The sequence below is a fragment of the Bubalus kerabau genome, chromosome 21 (assembly GCF_029407905.1).
Source record: "Bubalus kerabau isolate K-KA32 ecotype Philippines breed swamp buffalo chromosome 21, PCC_UOA_SB_1v2, whole genome shotgun sequence".
NCBI lineage: Eukaryota > Metazoa > Chordata > Mammalia > Artiodactyla > Bovidae > Bubalus > Bubalus kerabau.
The window spans coordinates 52,257,254-52,274,057 of NC_073644.1; the positions used below are offsets into that span (position 1 = coordinate 52,257,254).

The following is a 16,804-nucleotide window of genomic DNA, read 5'->3' on the forward strand; positions in this document are numbered from 1 at the left end:
CTGTGTTCCTTACCAGCACTTCCTGTCGTAAAACAACTCATGCCAATGGGTTCCTATGGTGCCTGGCCAGGGTGGGCGGTTTCAGTCAGTGTGCTTCCCCTAACTATGGATCATCCTCTTCAACTTTTTAAGAAATTTCTGGCAGCACTGGCTCTTTATTTCAGCACTCAGGCTCCAGCACTTGGGTTTAGTTGCTCTGTGGCAAGTGGAATCTTAGTTCCCTGACCAGGGATCAAACCTGCATCCCCTGCATTGCAAGGCGGATTCTAAACCACTGGACCACCAGGGAAATCTGCTCAACTTCTTAAAATATATATATATATTTTAGTAGTATAAAAAAATACAAGATTGGGAACCACTAGTCTCTCTCTCTAATGTGAGACTGCTAGAAGTAGAAATGGCCTTAGAAGATCAGCACTTCTAAGGAAGGTAGGTTTAAATGAATTCGGATGATATAGGCGATCACTTTTCAAAATTATCTATATTCACTTTATGAAATTCAGTACTGAATTAGAAAAATTGGTATGCTTCAGGAGCAATGAAGGAGTAAACCAACAGAGGAAGATGTGGGATCCAGGGAACAAGAGATGCAACACAGGAGTGGTGAAGAAAAGTCCTAAGGACTGCCCCTGCGCCCTGCACCCAGGCAGCAACTAGTCAACGGAGGAAGCATAGGGGAAGAAAAGGGAGAGGAAAAGCAGGAAAGCAATGCTCCACGAAGGGAAACTGAGCGCACTGCACTCACAACCCACTGAGCCCTAGTCACCTGCTCATCCTATCAGTGTCCCAGCAAGGAGCTGATGGTACCTGCAAGATAAGGCAGTGACCCAGAGCCAGTACTAACAGATGCCATCACCCCTGGGGCCAAAGAAGCAAGGAGAGGGAGAGGTCAGTGGAAACTGGAAGGAGTCGTGTGGAGCTGGTCACCATGAGGTTCAGTGACTTCTGGCTGAGGAACACATCTGACCTGAAGACACCTTGAAGGGAAGGACCCAAGGGAAAAAATACCCTGACCTCACACCTTCCTTTACTCTCTCCCATCTCCTGCTGCAGATACCACTGGCCAAACCAACAGATCCCAGAGGTCACAGGAAGCCTGCTGATGTAGTCCGTACAGCTTTCTTGAGCAGGAGGGTAGGGTGAGGGAAGCAGGAGGGTAGGGTGAGGGAAGCAGGAGGGTAGGGTGAGGGAAGCAGGAGGGTAGGGTGAGGGAAGCAGGAGGGTAGGGTGAGGGAAGCAGGAGGGTAGGGTGAGGGTAGGGTGAGGGAAGCAGGAGGGTAGGGTGAGGGTAGGGTGAGGGAAGCAAAGATTTGGAGGGACAAATAGAAGACATCTAGAGCACACATAATGATATACATACTGATCAACAGGTAAAATTTTGCAAATTTTGACTCAAAATTTACAAAAATAGTATTTGGAGGATGGGTGGGAGAAGAGGGAAATAGTGTAAAATAGCTATATCTCAGTCATGGAAGAAGTCAGTAATGTTTACAGCTGAGAGCTCCCAAAACTGTATACATGTATCACTTAGAAATATGAAGATAAGTCATGAGATAAAAGCAACAGCTAAATGAGTAAATCCTTTGGGGACTATGAGAATAAGGATATTATAAACCTTGCAATATTATTTGGTTTTTAATAAATGGTATGTTTAATAAAAACTATTTTTAACAAAGTTGCTAGACGCCTGTAGGAAAAGCGAATAGTGGTTACCATCTTTGGAGCCAGAATAAAGGAATGAGAGTTGAGAAAGAACATTCATTCTTCATTAACCTGTCCTTGCATTGCTCTACTATGAACATCTGCTACTTTCACAATATAGTTTTTAATACCTTAAAAAGCAATCCAAATTAATCCACTGGATTTAGCTGCTAACAGGAATTTATCTAATCCCTCAGGTGCGCTGGGGTAGAAAAGCTGAAACAGACTCATTTCTATCAAAGGAAGTTCAAGGTGGATCAATGACTTAACCAGACACAGTTTAACAGAGCCTCAGTTAAGATCCAGGACTTCACTGGGGACCCAAGGTGGGGAGTTCCTTCTAACTTCTCCTTGCTTCAGAGAGAACAAACATTATATAAAGATATGTCTTGTCATCTTTGAATATTTGTATATCTCAACAGTAGAGGGAAGAAGCCCAGGGATGAAAGACCATGCGGACAGGCCCAGACCAGCAAGTAACTTACTCATCACATCATTGTTGCTAAAAACCACTAACTTTAGGGTGTATTACTCTGGAACAAAATAACTGACACAATCTAAATTTTTTTTTAAAAAAGAAGAAAGTATCACTGCCCCGTAACTATCCTGATGCCATCACACTATTCCGATCCTGCTTTCCGATGTGGTTAAAAATTCTTGCTTTTAAATATTTAAAAGAAAAAAGAACAACAAGCTAAACTCAGTATTTAATACATTTGTAGGAACAGAAGGAACAAAACAAGGATTAGAATTTTATATTACACATTAGACATTTATGTAAAAGATGCTCCATTTTTCAGAGAGGTTTCCCCTATTCCTCTCTTTTCTATCTTCCTCAGAGCAATAAATAGCAATTACTATTCTCACAGATAAGCTACTCCTTTGAGTTGGACAGTAATTACATCTTTATTTCAAGTCATTATCATCTCCAAAAACTACCTTTCATTTGACTGCACAGTCTCACTGCAATGTTTCACAGTAAAATTACACTCCTCAAATTTGAAGAGCCTGAATAAAAAAAGCTAGAGCCCCCAAGAATTTCTAGGTACTGACTTAGTAACAATGTCTACTGGCACAAACCTTATATATTTATTCATATTTTTAAAACTGAAATAAAAGAAACAAAAACTAATGAAAAAGGAAATCAGAAATGAGGTTGTTAAATATAACTAGCTACATTTTAAATACAAATACCAGGTATTCCCTGATTAGTGTAGGTAAATGTCTAAACTATTAATATCTAACCCAAATTCTGGTTTTGGAAAAAGATCACAGACAATTACAAAGAAGGTGCTTCATAGTATCAGGTCCATTTTTAAAACAATGAGATCCTTCGGGACAATCAGTTTAGTCTTTCTTTTTATCACACATTTCTGTTGTTCCTCTTGTTGGTAATCCATTCATGTCTGCACCCTAAAATGAAAAAACATTTTAGATATCATTACAACAAAAAGACATTATAAGAGATATCCTCTTTAAAAACACAAACTTCAGAATGAAAAACCTACTGGAAACATGCAGGATGGCTACATTCGTGCAGGTGATTGAATTGAATAATCACCAACACAAAAGAAAACACAGCTGTCTAAATATTCAATAAAAAAAAAACTGCATTACAAGAAGAAAATCTCTGTGAATCTACTCATTACATCTCTTATCAAAGTTATCAATCAGAGAAACGGGCTTATCAGAATCATCTTTTGTCCTCTATTAGCTATTTACCATTACTCTTACCAGATAGGAAATACTGTTACTATCTTGCAAGTAGCCAATGAATAAATCAGAGGATTTATTTAAAACCTTAATTTAAAGCAAGTGTTAATCATAAATAGAAAATTCCAAATCCCTATTTTAAAAAAGAGAGAAATTTAGAATTTGGTATTTTTTTTCTTTTGAACTTTTTATTTTATATTGGAGTACAGCTGATTAACAATGTTGTGATAGTTTCAGGTGGACAGTGAAGGGACTCAGCCAGACATATACATGCATCCATTCTTCCCCAAAACCCCCTCGAATCCAGGCTGCCACATAACACTAAGCAGAGTTCCATGTGCTATACAGTAGGTCCTTGTTGGTTACCCATTTAAAAAATAGCAGTGTGTATATGTCCATCCCAAACTCTCTAACTAACTCTTCTCTCTAGCAACCATAAGTTCATTTTGTAAGTCTGTCTCTGTTTTGTAAGTTCATTTGTATCATTTATTTTTAGATTCCACATATAAGGGATATCATACGGTATTTCTCCTCCTCTGGAAATTTAAACATATTAATGAAGCTTCTGGTTCTAAGAACCTGACTTTCCAAAAGTCACTATTTTACCCTGAGTGTACCACCCCCACCCATTCAAGGCATTTTAATGTTCTTACCTTATAGTCTACTTTGCCTTTGTTTTTATCATTGGTTTCTCGTATAGCTTTCCGAGGCCACATACGGCTAACAAAGGGGGAGATCAGAGGGTATATATATGGCTCCAGGAACTTTTTGTAGACCCAGAGCAGAACTGGAATGACGATGCAGGGAATGCACACCATTGTCCCGGATGTGAGTTCCTGAACTAGTGACAAACAGCAGAAAAAACAAATTAGTTCATCATAGATTAATGACTCAAGGAATTTACCTAGATTAAAATACATGAAAAGACTATTTCTACACTGAAGGAAAAACTTAAATCACACTACAGGTACTATCATAAAGCAAGAGTCTATTCATAAAAATGATGCCATCTACAAGAGAAAGGAGTTAAGAGGTGGAAGACTTGAAAATAAGAGTGAAGATAAGCCTGCCTCCAAAACTCTCCACTTACTGTTTCACAACCATAAATTTGGTGATAAAGACAGGGCTTCCTAGGTGGCTCAGTGATAAGGAATCCGCCTGTCAAGGCAAAAGACATGGTTTCAGTCCCTGGGTGGAGAAGATCCCCTGGAGAAGGAGATGGCAACTCACTCTAGTATCCTTGCCTGGGAAATCCCACGGACAGAGGAGCCTGGAGGGCTACAGTCTATGGGGTCATCCAACACTTCTTAGCACTGAGGATGAGGCAATTAAGCCCTTTACACACATCAACTCATTTAATCTTCAAAACACCTAGTGAGGTTGGGTACTCTAGCATTTCCATTTACATATAAAGAAAAGGAGTCACCAAAACATTAAGGAATTCGGAGTAATTACTGGTGAATGAGTAAGCATTGTTACACTAGGCAATTTAAAATGATTCACAATACAAGCCAGGAATGATATAGATAATCCAATCTGAAATAAAAACGTAAATGTACATCAGGGAAGGACCACTATTTTACAAAGGATTCAGAACTGGATTCTTTAAAACAGTCCTTCTAGTCTCGGGTGGCACGAGTGGTGGTAAAGAACCCGCCTGCAAAGGCGGGAGACGGAAGAGATGCAGGTTGGGTCTCTTGAGTAGGCCGATCCCCTGGAGGAGGGCATGGCAACCCACTTCAGTATTTCTGCCTGGAGAATCCCATGGACAGTGGAGCCTGGCAGGCTATGGTCCACAGGGTCACAGAGTCGGATACGACTGAGGCCAAGTTAGCGCACACACGTGAGAGCTAAATTAAAATAATTTAGGAATTTGCCAAAAACATTTTGTTCCAAAATTTTAAAGAACATATCCTCTGGTCAAAATAAACCAAAGACGCATGAGTCTTTTTCAGCATTTTACAAGGAATCATTATTTTGGGCTACTAGACTTTTAGAATCTCATCTGAAGCGCTTCAGATTGGTTTAGGTCTTACAAGTACCACAGCATAATAATCAAGCAGGAAGCAGGGCAGCTGCCTGGATTTGAGACCTGCTTTCACTATTTTCTAGACAGTATTCCTGAGCACGTTATTTGACCAGACAGTGCCTTAATTCTTCCATGTGTAAAAAGAAGATATATATTAGTACCTATATGAAAGGGATGTAGTGTGGACTAGATAATAGGAATACAAAGCTCAGAACAGTGTCCGAATATGGTAAGTACTATTTAAGTGCTGTTACTATAAGAAAAAAAAAACCCAAAACAAATTCAAAAGTTGTAACCTGTCCAAAGCCCACACTTTAGGTAACTAGAGCTGCCTAAAACCAGAACTCCTAATTCTGGTTTCCTAGCTAAATGCTCTTCCATTTTCCCTTCTCAAAACACACAATCATCATGTTATTCCCCTTTCTAACAAAGTTTAAAAAGCAATGAAACCCTTCAAAATAACTGGCAATGCTACCGAGCACAAGGATAATACGATGACTTGAAACCGCTCCATCATAAAGATTCACGTTTCTAACCTACTTGAAATTGTTTAAAATAAACTCTCAAGAACAATTACTACTAGTTACTTCTGTCATAATTATGGCTTATAAAGGCCTAGAAACTGTGGCTTAGAAAGGTCTAAAGGTGGCTATGATAAATTGACAAAAAATTTTATTTACTGTCTCCAAGCCAATTCTCGAATATTACAACACAGTGAGATAAATGGATCGAAACTGTTGGAGGACAGGAATTTCTTTCATTCGACTTAGTCCAATACAATGGAACAGGAAAAAGCTGAAGCTCTATGAGAACAGGGAGCAGCTGTGGAGGGGAAACGTCAGCTCCAGAAAGGAATCAGTCCTCCAAAAATCAGTCTGGAGACAAGAGAGCGGGTCAGGCCGAGTCAAAGGTAAGGACTGAGACAGGAGAGAAGAGAGAACGGGGGTGACGATAATAAAAAGTGATACCGACAGTTCAGGCCAGAGAGCGGATCCGGAGGTAAAAAGAGGCAGGAGCGGGTGGACGCGGCGCAGGGCAGGCAAAGGGCGAGGTGGACGGGAGGCAGGCGCGCGAGGCTGGGGGGTGGTGTACCGTGAGGGCAGGAGAGCCGCGCTGCGCACCGAGGCCGCCGCCCACGCCGACCCGACCCCCGCAGACCACTACCTGGTTCGGCTCACCCGCGACAAGTCCCACGGGCACTATCCACGCTTCCGGAAAGAGGGTCGCAGGGACGCACCGCAGCCGAGCCAATGGCACGGCAGGAGAGGCCGACAAAGGCGCGTGTGCGTCAGCCTGACGACGGGCCGGACGTAACGGGGACGCCCGCCGGGGGCGTGGACGACTTCCGGCGCGGCCGCAGCCGTCACTCGAGCCTGCAGGCGAGGCGGAAGCGCTCGCTTTACTAGGTACCCCGTCGCCGAGGGAGACTCAGGACGCTGCGCCCGGAGGCTGGCGCGTTTGCGAGCGGCTTACCACCTGTTTGAAAGCCTGCTTCACAGCGAAGGCTAGGCTGTTTTCGAATGCAGCTCTGGCTGAGCTCCTCATCCTGTTCAGTCGCTAAGTCTCCGACTTTTTGCGACCCAATGGACTGTAGCCGGCCAGGATCCTGTCCGTGGGATTTCCCGGCCAAGAATTCCAGAGTGGGTTGCCACTTCCTTCCCCACTACAAGGGTCTTAAATTCCAGAGCAGGGTAAATTGTCAATTTTGAGAGGGATTTATCTTACAAAAAATGGCTGTACCGCTTCACTCCCACTGGGACAGCTACAATCAGCTAGTCTTTGATTGCTCCTGGGCTTCCCCGATAGCTCAGCTGGTAAAGAATCTGCCTGCAATGCAGGAGACCTGGGTTTGATCCCTGGATTGGGAAAATCACCTGGAGAAGGGAACAGCTACCCACTGCAGTATTCTGGCCTGGAGAATCCCATGGACTGTGGTCTGTGGGGTTGCAGTTGGACACGACTGAGAAACTTTCACTGATCCTACATTGCGGTAGCTCAAACAGTAAAGAACCTGCGTGCGATGCAGACCAGGGTGCAATCCCTGGGTTGTAAAGTTCCACTGGAGAAGAGAATGGCAATATGCTCCAGTATTCTTGCCTGAAGAATTCCATGGACAAAGCAGCCTGGCAAGCTACAGTCCGTGGGGTCCCAGAGTCGGACATAACTGAGCAGCTCACACACACATATTGCAGGTGGCACAGTAAATGCTACTGCTTTAGGAGTCCTGCAGGTCCTCCAATGTTCACTAAATTCAGTCCCTGGGTCAGGAGGATCCCCTGGAGGAAACCCATTCCAGTGTTCTTGCTGGGATAATCCAATGGACAGAGGAGCCTGGCAGGCTGGTCCCTGAGGTTGTAAGGAGAAGGAAAGGAATGAAGCTAACACCTCATGCCACAACAAAAACCCTGAAAAAAAAAAAACATGCTAAGTCAAAGCATTGTGATTTAGATAAAAAGTCCAGAACAGGCAAATCAACATAAGCTCAGGGCTGGATTGGGTTAGGAGGTGACAAGTCAACCACTGCTAAGGTTCCTCTTTGGGATACTGAAAAGCCTCTAAAACCCCAGTCAGTTATGGATGCATAACTCAATACAGTAAATGCTACTTTAGTAGCAGACTTAGGGTACCTTAAGTTCAATAAAGTAGGTGGAAAAGAGAGTCAGAAATTTTCCCATGTTCTCAATTCCATTTTATACCAAGTACCAAAAGATGCAAAACAACCTGTTAATGAAAACTCATTTGATCCATTTTGTGCTAACACTTGAAATACATTTACTAATTAAGACAACCAACACTTTTTACTTTTATTTGCATTTATTTTTTGCGGCATTTATTCCCGGGCCATAAGTTTTTGTTTCTTCAGTTTCTTCTGGGATATCTGGGGAAAAGAAAAAATAAAAGCACTATTAGAAGAATGATTCCAGGATAAACACATCTTAAAGAGGAAGTTGTATTTCAATGAAGGTAATCGGAAATTTCATCATAAAGGGAATGAGTCCTTTGGTGTAGAGGTGGCACGGAGAGAAAGGCAGCCAGGAGGCAATTACAGCAGTAAGAGAACGAAGACTACAGGCTGGAGCCCAGCTGGAAATAACCAAGTGGCAAAAAAGGATGGAGAATAATATATGAGAAAATAAACAGAAGACAGATCCATTAGGATTTGAGTCACTCCCAGGTTCCAGGCTAAAGAACTAAATATAATCATTTACTGAAAATAAGTTTCTTGGAGAAAGGGACTGCAGGGAGGAGGTTCCCCGTTCCAGATAAATTACATCTGAAGTGGACATGGCCATCTAGGCGTGGACATCAGCATATAATCACACAGTTTTAACACACTGAACAATACGCAATTCCCACTCGCTATTAAGAAACTAATGAGGATAAGAAAGCTGTGGTACATATACACAATGGAATATTACTCAGCTATTAAAAAGAATGCATTTAAATCAGTTCTAATGAGGTGAATGAAACTGGAGCCTATTATACAGAGTGAAGTCAGTCAGAAAGAAAAACACTGATATAGTATATTAACGCATATATATGGAATTTAGAAAGATGCTAACGATGACCCTATAATCAAGACAGCAAAAGAGACACAGATGTAAAGAACAGACTTTTGGACTCTGGGAGAAGGCAAGGGTGGGATGATTTGAGAGAATAGCGTTGAAACACGTATATTATTGTATGTGAAATAGATCGCCAGTGCCGGTTCCATGCATGAGACAGGGTGCTCAGGGCTGGTGCACTGGGATGACCCTGAGGGATGGGATGGGGAGGGAGGTTCAGGATGGGGAACACATGTACACCCATGGCTGATTCCTGTGAATGTATGGCAAAAATGACCACAATATTGTAATTAGCCTCCAATTAAAATAAATAAAAAATAATCTTCCAAGATTAAAAAAAAAACAAAACTAATTTGAGACTTATGAAAGCCAAAATAAAATGATTATAAAAGGTTGGCGGTTGCTCAGAATAGCTTCCTTTCATGGTTATTCCAAAGGTGTCCTAAGTTAGTCATCACAGCAACCACAATCTAATACGCCAAGTGAAAGAGAGCAGAGACTAAGTAATTTACCTTTTTCTTCTGTGCAACCTCCTCTTCTGGTTTAGGAACAATCTGTTCTTTTTCAGTAAGGATCATCTCAATGTGGCAGGGAGAGCTCATGTAGGGGTTGATCCGACCGTGAGCTCTGTAAGTCCTGCGCCGCATCTTGGGGGCTTTGTTCACTTGGATGTGCTCAATGACCAGAGAATCTACATCTAAGCCCTGGGAAAAGGGAGCAAAATCATGTAACATTTAAAAAAATTTTTAAATCAGGTAATACCTTTATCTTAACACCACAAACTGTATCATTCAAGTCCTTATGACTTTAAATAGCATATTTATTTTTTAAGAAAATGTCATTCTAAGTCCTCTCCCTTAAATCTAAGTAATTACCAAAACTCAGTGCTGGTAATTGCACCTATTTTATAAATGGTATTCATTAGGGAGTGGAGTTACAGGAATCCCAAAGGATCTATGTCTAAGCTTGATTTTAACAGCAAGGCTTAGCAGCTAGAAGGGCTACAGCTAAACAGACCTATATTAATTCCAGTTCTAACCCAGCTTTCCAAATGCAAAAAGGTAACAGATAACTACTCAAATGCATCAATCTGTTTAGTTGGCACAGGATTTTTCAGTTACACACTGCTGTTTTGACTTCTAAAATTTAACATCTCTCCATTATGAATGTAGGCAACAAACCACATGTCAATCATATGGTTCCTTTGTAACTGTATTTATTTGTATTTAAATATACCCTGTGAAGGGGTTCACAAACCTCAGTATAAAAAAGGCTTCCCTGGTGGTTCAGATGGTCAAGAATCTGCCTGCAATGCAGGAAACCTGGTTCAATCCCACTCCAGTATTCTTGCATGGAGAATTCCATGGACAGATGATCCTAACCGGCTACAGTCCACGGGGTCACAGAGTTGGACACTACTGAGCACTAACATTTACAGCACAAGACTACAAACCCTTGGTAAAATACTCAAGGGGAAAAAAAAAAAAGCATTTCTCTTGCACGTACTGGGATTATGTCTGTGTGTGTGGGTAATTCTACAGTCTTCGGCTTGAAATTACTGCAGACCATGCTCCTGAAATGCTTTATAAAAAAACCCTGTTTCCTGTTGGAAATTGAAAGATTTAAAATAGCCACTTTAATGGGAACTTTTGTTACTTTCATCAAGTCAATCAAAGAAAAAACAAGTCAACCAAGGAAACAGATCCAGACAACTTTCACCTAGTCAATAATCCAAGTTGCATGTGTGAAGATGCTTATAGTGTGGATACCTTAAGTTCAGCATTACTCTCTGCATTTTTGAGCATGTGTAGTAAAAATTCAGCACTCTTTTTGGGCCACCGACCCTGCGTCCAGCCCCACTGTTTGGCCTAAAAAACAAAACCAGAGAGTTTATTACTAATTTCCCTCAATTTAAATCAATGTTATAAGATGAATTTACTTCAACCAACATCAAGGTTGTTCAGAACATTTTTTTCATGGTTAATCCAAAGTTGTCCCAAAGGCTGTCATCACAGCAACCATAAGGAGCCTCAGTAAAGGAAGACATTGGCCATTTTTACTTCATCTACTCCCTCCCCTAACAAATTGTCTTTTTAAGTGACAACTATGAATTCTTACCTGTGCACACCTACCAACTCCACCGTTGTAACGACGGAATGGTACACATTGTTTCTTTAAAGTGACATCCTTCAGATACTTGGTGGCTTTTCGGATATGCATACCCTTTATGGCCTGGGCAGTTTCACGAGTGTTCTAAACATAAATAATGTAAGCTGTGAGTTAACCATCCTTTAAAAAAATCAGATTCAAACAAATTCCAGTATTTTCAAAGTGTCAACCTTTATCAAGAGCCAAATCCTTCCCATTCTTGAAACATAATACACAATCTGTTATGAGGCAGGGAGGCTTGGTTTGAAGGTGGAGAAATGTGAATCCTAAACCCGTTTATTCACTGTTAATATATTCTCCATTATCTTGTAAACTACAATTACATTTCCCATATCTTGATCTGTGCACTAGGTTCTCAAGCAGTTCTCTGGTAATTTTACCCAATTCCACAAATCCTAAGTCAAAGCATTGATTAAAAGGTGGCTGCTCAGAAATGATTTATTTTCATGGTGAATCCAAAGGTGTCCTAAGAAACACATCATTGCAGCTACCTTTTTAGAATGGTTAAAAAATACTCAAGGAACAACTCTTTCAGAGTATAACTACGATTCACATACCTTAAAGTGAACACGAAGATTTGAACCTCTTGATTTGCATGCTAAAAAATACCGGAAAAAAATTTTTTTGGTTAATCTTGGTATCTGGGTGCCTCATACTCCCAAATAAGAAACGTTGCTTGCTCACTTACATTTTGTGGGGTTTTCTGGGTCAAGTGAATAGCGCACCATTTTTAGGGGTCACCTGGGAGCAAGAATAACTGTCAACATATATTTACAACAACTCACAGTTTAATATTTATGCACTATAAACTCTGTCCACAGCTGCTCAGAGAGTAGTTGTTTTCATGATTAATCCAAAGGTGTCCTAAGAAATGCCATCATTGCAGCCCTCCTCCTCTCAATCCAATTTCATCTCAGCTACAACCGCCAGTTGCCTACAGCAGCGTTCAGACTACTAACACTAGTGGCACGGATGCCCTTCCCCTAACCCTCTGGAAGAAGCACAGCCTGTTTCCATCCAAATCTGGATCCAAGTATCCGTGCGGAGGAGCCCAGCGCCCTGCTCAGCATCAGATCCTTCAGATCAAAGTTAACTCGACCCAACGACACCCCTCTACAAGCTCCCTCTACAGTAACCTCCTTTACTCACACAGATTTCAAGAAAGCCAAGCTTTCCACACACTTTTAGGGTATTATCCACGTTAGGCGTAGCTCAACTCACGTTCAGCCATTGAGTAAACCTCGACCCTACTTGACCTTATTCCCCCCCAAAACTTTCTCTCCATTCGGCCCCGAATGCGCTGCGTTCACGGCCCCCACTCACCGCGAGACACTGGCCCTCAGGAGTCGGCACCGACCAGAGCCGGCCTCTAACCTCGTCACCCCCATTCTCGCCCACTGCGGCCTGTAGAGGCCCGACAGAAGAGGGGCGCCGAGCCGGAGGCTCCGACACGTCCCCCCGCACAGGACTGCTCCACCAGGGAGGAATCAATAGCCGCGAGAGTCCTCCTTCTGAGGGTCTCGAAATTGGCGCCGAGAGTGCCAGGATGGCAGGGATTACCGGAGGATTCATCACTAGAGAAAGATGCCGAAGACACACTCACCTCAGGCCGCTTACCGGAAAAGGAAGAGCAGTGGCTCATGGGAGAATTCATGAGATCTTGATATCTCGCGAGATTCCTAGCCTAAAGAAACGAGATTTGTAGAGGTGGGGGAAGGTGGAGGAGAAAGGGAATGTGGAAATTGTTTGAGAAGATCTGAAAACGAATTAGAGGCTTAGGGGCCGTGTCAAAATTCTCCTTTTTTGTATACAGAAATAAATTATGTATTTTTAATATCTGTCAATTAAAAAGAGGTTTGTACAGAAACAGAGTCACACTTAGAGCACGAAATTATAGTTACCAAGGGGGAAGTGTAGGTGGGGAGGGATAGTTAGGGAGTTTGGGATTGACATGTACACACTGCTCTATTTAAAATGTATAACCAGCAAGCACCTACTGTATAGCACAGGGAACTCTGCTCAGTATAATGTAACAACCTAAATGGGAAAGAACTTTGAAAAAAAAAATACATATGTAGAAGTATAACTGAATCATTTCGCTGTACATCTGAAATTAACATAACATACTTAATCAAGGATAAGTGAAGTCTCTCAGTCGTGTCCAACTCTTTGTGACCCCATGGACTGTAGCCTACCAGGCTCCTCCGTCCATGGGATTTTCCAGGCAATTATACTGGAATGGGTTGACATTTCCTTCACCAGGAGATCTTCCCAACCCAGGGATTGAACCCTGGTCTCCCGCATTGTAGGCAGACTCTTTACCATCTGAGCCACCAGGGAAGTGAAATGAGGTAATCAAGGATACTCCAATATAAAAACAAAGCGAAACAAGTTTGTAGTTCTAGGACAATACTACATATTATTCAGATATAGACGAGACATTTATTCATCGAGATTCATTAGGTTTGGTTATGTGATTATACGAAAATGATTTGTAAAGGGACAATTTGCTGTTGTTGTTGTTGTTTTGCAACACCATGGAATGTAGCCCACCAGGCTCCTCTGTTCATGGGATTTCCCAGGCAAGAATACTGGAGTGGGTTGCCATCCCCTTCTCCAGCAGATCTTTGTGACCCAGTGATTAAACCCTCATCACCTGCATTGGCAGAAAGTTCTCTGACCACCAGTTCAGTTCAGTTGCTCAGTCGTGTCCTACTCTTGGCGACCCCATGAATCGCAGCACACCAGGCCTCCCTGTCCATCACCAACTCCCAGAGTTCACTCAGACTCATGTTCATCGAGTCAGTGATGCCATCCAGCCATCTCATCCTCTTTCGTCCCCTTCTCCTCCTGCCCCCAATCCTTCCCAGCATCAGAGTCTTTTCCAATGAGTCAACGCTTCGCATGAGGTGGCCAAAGTACTGGAGTTTCAGCTTTAGCATCATTCCTTCCAAAGAAATCCCAGGGCTGATCTCCTTCAGAATGGACTGGTTGGATCTCCTTGCAGTCCAAGGGACTCCCACTGACCACCAGGGAAGCCCAAAAAGAAAAATTAGGGAGATCCAAAGGATGGGATGTAATTATGTTAGTCATAAATTCTCAGTTTGAGAATATCACATAATTGTAAAGCAGCGCATGTAAAGTATGTATTAACTGAAGCATCTGGTTCAAGATTGCCATCTGGTTTCCCCACTGCAACTTGTAGATTTTCATATGGCAAAAGATAACTGTTCCTTGAAAATAAAAATGCCAAGGTGCATTTTCTCACCCAGGTCATCTTACTGGTTATTCACTTAGAGTCACTGGTGCTGTTAACAGTTAGCTTTGGGTCTTCGTTTTATAGCCTCAGTGACTTTTCTGTAAAATTTAAGTGAACTCTTTAAATTGTATTTGATATACATATTTTCCTCCAATCTGTTTAGTTAAACATTGAGGTTCAAACTTCTATCTGAAATTTAACATGTTTCTCCACTATGAATGTAGGCAACAAACCACACAGCAATCATATTGGTTCCTTTGTAACAGTATTCTATTATTTGTATTTAAAAAATACAGGAGTTCCCTGGTGGCTCAGAAGGTGAAGAATCCGCCTGCAATGTGGGAGACCTGGGTTTAATCCCTGGGTTGGGAAGATACCCTGGAAGAGGACATGGCAACCTACTCCAGTGTTCTTGCCTGGAGAATCCCCACAGACAGAGGAGCCTGGTAGGCTACAGTCCATGGGGTCGCAAAGAGTCGGACACAACTGAGAGACTAAGCACACACACACAAAATATCCTGTGAAGGGGTTCACAAACCATAGTATAAAAAAGGTCCATGGCACAAATTTACAAACCCTTGGGAAAATACTCAAGGGAAAAAAAGGCTTTCTTTTGCATATACTGGGAAAAGTATATTTTAATTTTACTATATTTATTTCTAAGAAATCTTAATTATTAAAGCAATTGTGTACTGCAAATAGGGGTCTTCCTTAGCAATCAGTTGACTTGTTCATTTAGCCATTCAATGAATATTCATCGAACACTTATATGCCTGCCATTGTGCTGGATGTTGCTGCTGCTGCTGCTGCTGCTGCTGCTAAGTTGCTTCAGTCGTGTCCAACTCTGTGTGACCCCATAGACGGCAGCTCACCAGGCTCCCCCGTCCCTGGGATTCTCCAGGCAAGAACACTGGAGTGGGTTGCCATTTTCTTTTCCAATGCATGAAGGTGAAAAGTGAAAGTGAATTCGCTCAGTCGTGTCCGACTCTTAGCGACCCCATGGACTGTAGCCTACCAGGCTCCTCTGTCCATGGGATTTTCCAGGCAAGAGTACTGGAGTGGGGTGCCATTGCCTTCTCCAGTGCTGGATGTTATGCTCTAAAAATACTATGAGAGCCTCGGCTGCCAAGGAACCCATAGTCATAGAATGAGGGTAGGGACAGAGAGATAGGTAACTAGGAGGTGAACAGCCAGTTAGAATACAGTGTGAAATCGTTAAAGTAGGGTTAACTTGTACAGTAGGAAAGCCTCTCCTGAGTGGATGACATGGCAGCTGCACCATGAATGACCAGAAGGAGCTAGCCGGTCATGGCAATACAGTAAGAGAGAAACAATTACTATTGCCAGCAAGAAAATTCTGCTATGGTAACTGCAAGGGTTTGGATTCCTTTTGGTTGTGGGTGGGGAGAGGTAAGGGCGAGTTGCAAACCTGATCTGGAGGGAGCCTATATATCTGTCAAGGAGTTTTGAATTTAACTTAAGGTCAACGGGCTTCCCTTGTAGCTCAGCTGGTAAAGAATCCACCTGCAGTGTAGGAGACCTGGGTTTGATCCTTGAGTTGGGAAGATCCCCTGGAGAAGGGAAAGGCTACCCACTCCAGTATTCTGGCCTGGAGAATTCCATGGACTGTCTAGTCCATGGGGTCGCAGAGTCAGACATGACTGAGCAACTTTCATCTTCAAGGTCAACGAGGGACTTCTGAAAGTGTTTAAACCTTTGGGGATGGGCATGCGCAAGGTGACCTGATCAGATTCACTTTTGAAAAGATCACTCTATAGAAAGAAATTTGGGATGCCTCAGGGGCAAGGCCAGAGGCTGGCAAAAGATGGGAGTGGCTTGAGCTGATGAGGTTCAGTTTAATTTTTTTTGGCAAAGAGAACGGAGAGTGGTAGATGAATTCAAGAAATTTTGGTAAAAGTCACATGATTTTGTGGTTGTAAGCTGTAAAAGTCGGTACCTTCATTAGCCTGCCTAACTGTGCTGCCAGCCCATAGCTGAGCCTGTAACACACAGTCTTCCCCTTCTCTCAGTACAGGCATACCTCTGAGATATTTTGAGTTCAGTTTCAGAGCACTGTGATAAAGCAAGTCACATGGATTTTTTTGGTTTCCCAGTGCATTTAAAAGTTGCATCTTCCCCGGTGGTACAATGGACAAAAATCTGCCTGCCAATGCAGGGGACACAGGTTCAATCCCTGGTCTGGGAAGATTCCACAGGGCACAGAACAGCTGAGCCCAGGTGCCACAGCTACTGAAACCTGTACACTCTATGGCCTGCAAGCCACAATTAATGAGCCCCTGTATTCCAACTACTGAAGCACACAAGCCTAGAGTTGGTGCTCCACAACAAGAGAAGCCACTGCAATAA

General features: G+C 42.5%; 2 protein-coding genes and 4 non-coding genes across 12 annotated transcripts; all 6 read right to left on the bottom strand.

Moving 5' to 3' along the window:
- Positions 1 to 2,396: 2,396 nt before the first annotated feature.
- Positions 2,397 to 6,803, bottom strand: C21H18orf32 (chromosome 21 C18orf32 homolog). 6 transcript variants are annotated; one of them, XM_055559038.1, is made up of 4 exons: positions 6,608 to 6,803; positions 4,505 to 4,572; positions 4,068 to 4,255; positions 2,397 to 3,114 (listed from the first exon to the last, which is right to left on the bottom strand). In XM_055559038.1, the coding sequence occupies exons 3-4, from the start codon at positions 4,230 to 4,232 to the stop codon at positions 3,049 to 3,051; spliced, it is 231 nt and encodes a 76-aa protein (XP_055415013.1). In that variant the 5' UTR covers positions 4,233 to 4,255; positions 4,505 to 4,572; positions 6,608 to 6,803; the 3' UTR covers positions 2,397 to 3,048. The 6 variants fall into 6 exon arrangements, with proteins under 6 accessions (XP_055415013.1, XP_055415011.1, XP_055415012.1 ...); XM_055559036.1 differs by lacking the exon at positions 6,608 to 6,803 and adding an exon at positions 6,536 to 6,607; XM_055559037.1 differs by lacking the exon at positions 4,505 to 4,572.
- Positions 6,804 to 8,256: 1,453 nt separating this feature from the next.
- Positions 8,257 to 12,757, bottom strand: RPL17 (ribosomal protein L17). 2 transcript variants are annotated; one of them, XM_055559032.1, is made up of 7 exons: positions 12,502 to 12,757; positions 11,867 to 11,919; positions 11,736 to 11,776; positions 11,128 to 11,262; positions 10,779 to 10,877; positions 9,522 to 9,713; positions 8,257 to 8,321 (listed from the first exon to the last, which is right to left on the bottom strand). In XM_055559032.1, exons 2-7 carry the CDS (start codon positions 11,904 to 11,906, stop codon positions 8,274 to 8,276), a joined length of 555 nt encoding a protein of 184 aa, XP_055415007.1. In that variant the 5' UTR covers positions 11,907 to 11,919; positions 12,502 to 12,757; the 3' UTR covers positions 8,257 to 8,273. The 2 variants fall into 2 exon arrangements, with proteins under 2 accessions (XP_055415007.1, XP_055415008.1); XM_055559033.1 differs by lacking the exon at positions 12,502 to 12,757 and having other exon boundaries at positions 11,867 to 11,921.
- Positions 9,409 to 9,472, bottom strand: LOC129636370 (small nucleolar RNA SNORD58). The gene has a single exon (XR_008706907.1). It is a non-coding gene; the product is annotated as a small nucleolar RNA SNORD58 (small nucleolar RNA).
- LOC129636372 (small nucleolar RNA SNORD58) lies at positions 10,965 to 11,027 on the bottom strand. Its single transcript, XR_008706909.1, has one exon. It is a non-coding gene; the product is annotated as a small nucleolar RNA SNORD58 (small nucleolar RNA).
- LOC129636369 (small nucleolar RNA SNORD58) lies at positions 11,601 to 11,665 on the bottom strand. The gene has a single exon (XR_008706906.1). It is a non-coding gene; the product is annotated as a small nucleolar RNA SNORD58 (small nucleolar RNA).
- LOC129636371 (small nucleolar RNA SNORD58) lies at positions 11,999 to 12,064 on the bottom strand. Its single transcript, XR_008706908.1, has one exon. It is a non-coding gene; the product is annotated as a small nucleolar RNA SNORD58 (small nucleolar RNA).
- Positions 12,758 to 16,804: the final 4,047 nt, after the last annotated feature.